This window comes from Thermobia domestica, chromosome 14 (genome assembly GCF_964235325.1).
Source record: "Thermobia domestica chromosome 14, izTheDome1.hap1.1, whole genome shotgun sequence".
In the NCBI taxonomy this organism is placed as follows: Eukaryota; Metazoa; Arthropoda; class Insecta; order Zygentoma; family Lepismatidae; genus Thermobia; species Thermobia domestica.
In genome coordinates, this window is record NC_137467.1 from 26,201,396 (window position 1) to 26,203,600 (window position 2,205).

General features: G+C 33.1%; 1 protein-coding gene across 1 annotated transcript; it reads right to left on the reverse strand.

Annotated features, from left to right (window-relative positions):
• Positions 1-485: 485 nt before the first annotated feature.
• LOC145669756 (uncharacterized) lies at positions 486-1,739 on the reverse strand. The gene has a single exon (XM_081738093.1). It carries the CDS (start codon positions 1,737-1,739, stop codon positions 486-488), a length of 1,254 nt encoding a protein of 417 aa, XP_081594219.1.
• Positions 1,740-2,205: the final 466 nt, after the last annotated feature.

Consider the following 2,205-nt stretch of genomic DNA (forward strand, 5'->3'; position numbering starts at 1 on the left):
GTAGAACTAATGTGACGATTTAATAGCAACATAAACTGCGTCCTATCGCTTAAATTATTCCAAAATGTCACAATGGCCGTAACTATAGTTAGAGTTCAACATTCCTATATGTATAACACCAAAGTTATTGCAGAACAAGCAAAAAAAGAAAAAAAGAAAACAAAGTCAAATATAAACCATTAAACCACTAAATTAACCACGATTCTAATTTTAATTCTACACCAAAATGCTCACATGCAACAACTACAACAGCTTTAATACATAGAAACCCAACAGTCACTGAACTACTTTCAAAAACACAATAAAAGATACATCCTGCAAGACACTGTACACTTATTATTTCCTCAATTTAGAACTATATTTATGAAACACTTCAATTACAAATGCTATTATACTCAAAGATAATCCGAAAATAAGCAATGCAAAACCACCCATCAAATCCTTAATAGAAATTATTATAACATCATTATCTTTAGCACTAAAACCTAATGTCGTCTTGTCCATACATCAAGTAATGTATCAGTTTTCCATTTTTCACATAATCCATATTCCACACAATCTTGAATTACTTGACTAAAAGAATTCACGTAAGGAGAATTTGGTCGCAGCAAATAAACACTAGGAACTGAAACAACAATCTCCTGGACTTTATGAATCATTGGTTTACCTTGTGAATCGAAAAGGGAGTGTGAATATACTACATAATCAAGAATACCGGATCCCACAAGTATTCCGCAATTTCTCGACCCAGCCAAATCTACTAACGATTTTAGTAGAACTGTTCCAGAACTTACATCCTTCCACTTATCCAGAATTTCTTTCATTACGTGATCAGTTGCGTCAGAGAAAAATCTCCGATGGTTAGAAATGCCACCAAACGGAATACCTGAGTCTAAAAGATCATTCATACTATTCATTAACTTATATTTTATTGGTTTTGTAACAAATCTAAAAAGCGAAGCCTGGTAGCAATAATTCAAAATGAAAGAACCCAGAACCCAGATTACAAATACTATTCTTATCAGAGGAATACGAGGTGGTTCTGGGACTGATATTCCTAAAAGTATGGAGAAATAATACATGAAAGAAGATCGGAATATTAAACAGTTTCTATTCTTAATAAGTGATTTCATTAATTTCGTAGATATAATAACGAGACCATATAAGAATAAAATTAGAATCCAGCAATATAAGTGGAAAGGGAAAATTATACTCATCCATTTAGGATATGTGGAGGGTTGGCGAACAGCCCATATCATTCGATAGAAATCTCCACTCAGTATTGGATGAAAATGTACAAAATGATTCAATTTTGGTGCTCTACCTACAAAGCTTCCTTCTAATTCTCCGGATTTTATTCTTGCCAAGTCACCGAGAAATGTGCCATTAGGTAAGAGTCTACCAGGATCACTTCTATTAATTCGTTTCATAAACTTCAAGGTAAAATTCATCTTCTTCGCAATTGTGTACAGTGTTTTTGGAGTTGGTCCCTTAGCAATAACACTACCATCTATCCTCTTCTCTAATATGGAATCAGGGGGTATGGAAAACGTTGTAGAACTCAATTCACACGAATGAAGGTTTTCTAATTTATTCGGAAATAAGTAACTTCCTTTGATCATACGTCCCTTATGACATTGATCGATGAGTGTTAGTCCACCAGCTGACTTACAATGATCATTTGAGAATGGAAAGTACGTGTATATGTCGATGATATTTAGCAAATTTATATTCCCCATTGTTATGACAATCACATTGTATATATTTTCCTGAAAGCACTACGAAAAATATTTTCTGTCCCAATTGTTATTTTATGCATGCTAGAAAGAACAACAATGAATTTACTTCTGGGACTTAAATAAAATAATTTCATCTTGTGAATCGTTTTCAAAAAATCAACATCGTTTTCCAAGAAAAACAAATAAACTATTGAATCTTCGGACCATTCTAATACAGAAACTTTGAGTTTTGATGCATTTAGTACATCTGGCAAGTTGATATATAAGTACATACAACAGTTTTTTTTTATGTAGTCACCATGAACCGCAAGACATTTCTGGTATCGTGGCGCCAATTTCAATTTTACCCTCTCTGTAAATATCTGGCATTTCAGATTGCTTCCAGTGTAGAACTGATATCTTGAGGACTTTACTGTAACTGAAACGTTTTGATGCAAGCCACTTTTTCAGATGAATAAAAAAATAA

Coding starts and splice junctions, on each gene's coding strand:
- LOC145669756 (XM_081738093.1), bottom strand. CDS start 1,739: ATGGGGAATATAAATTTGCTAAATATCATCGACATATACACGTACTTT.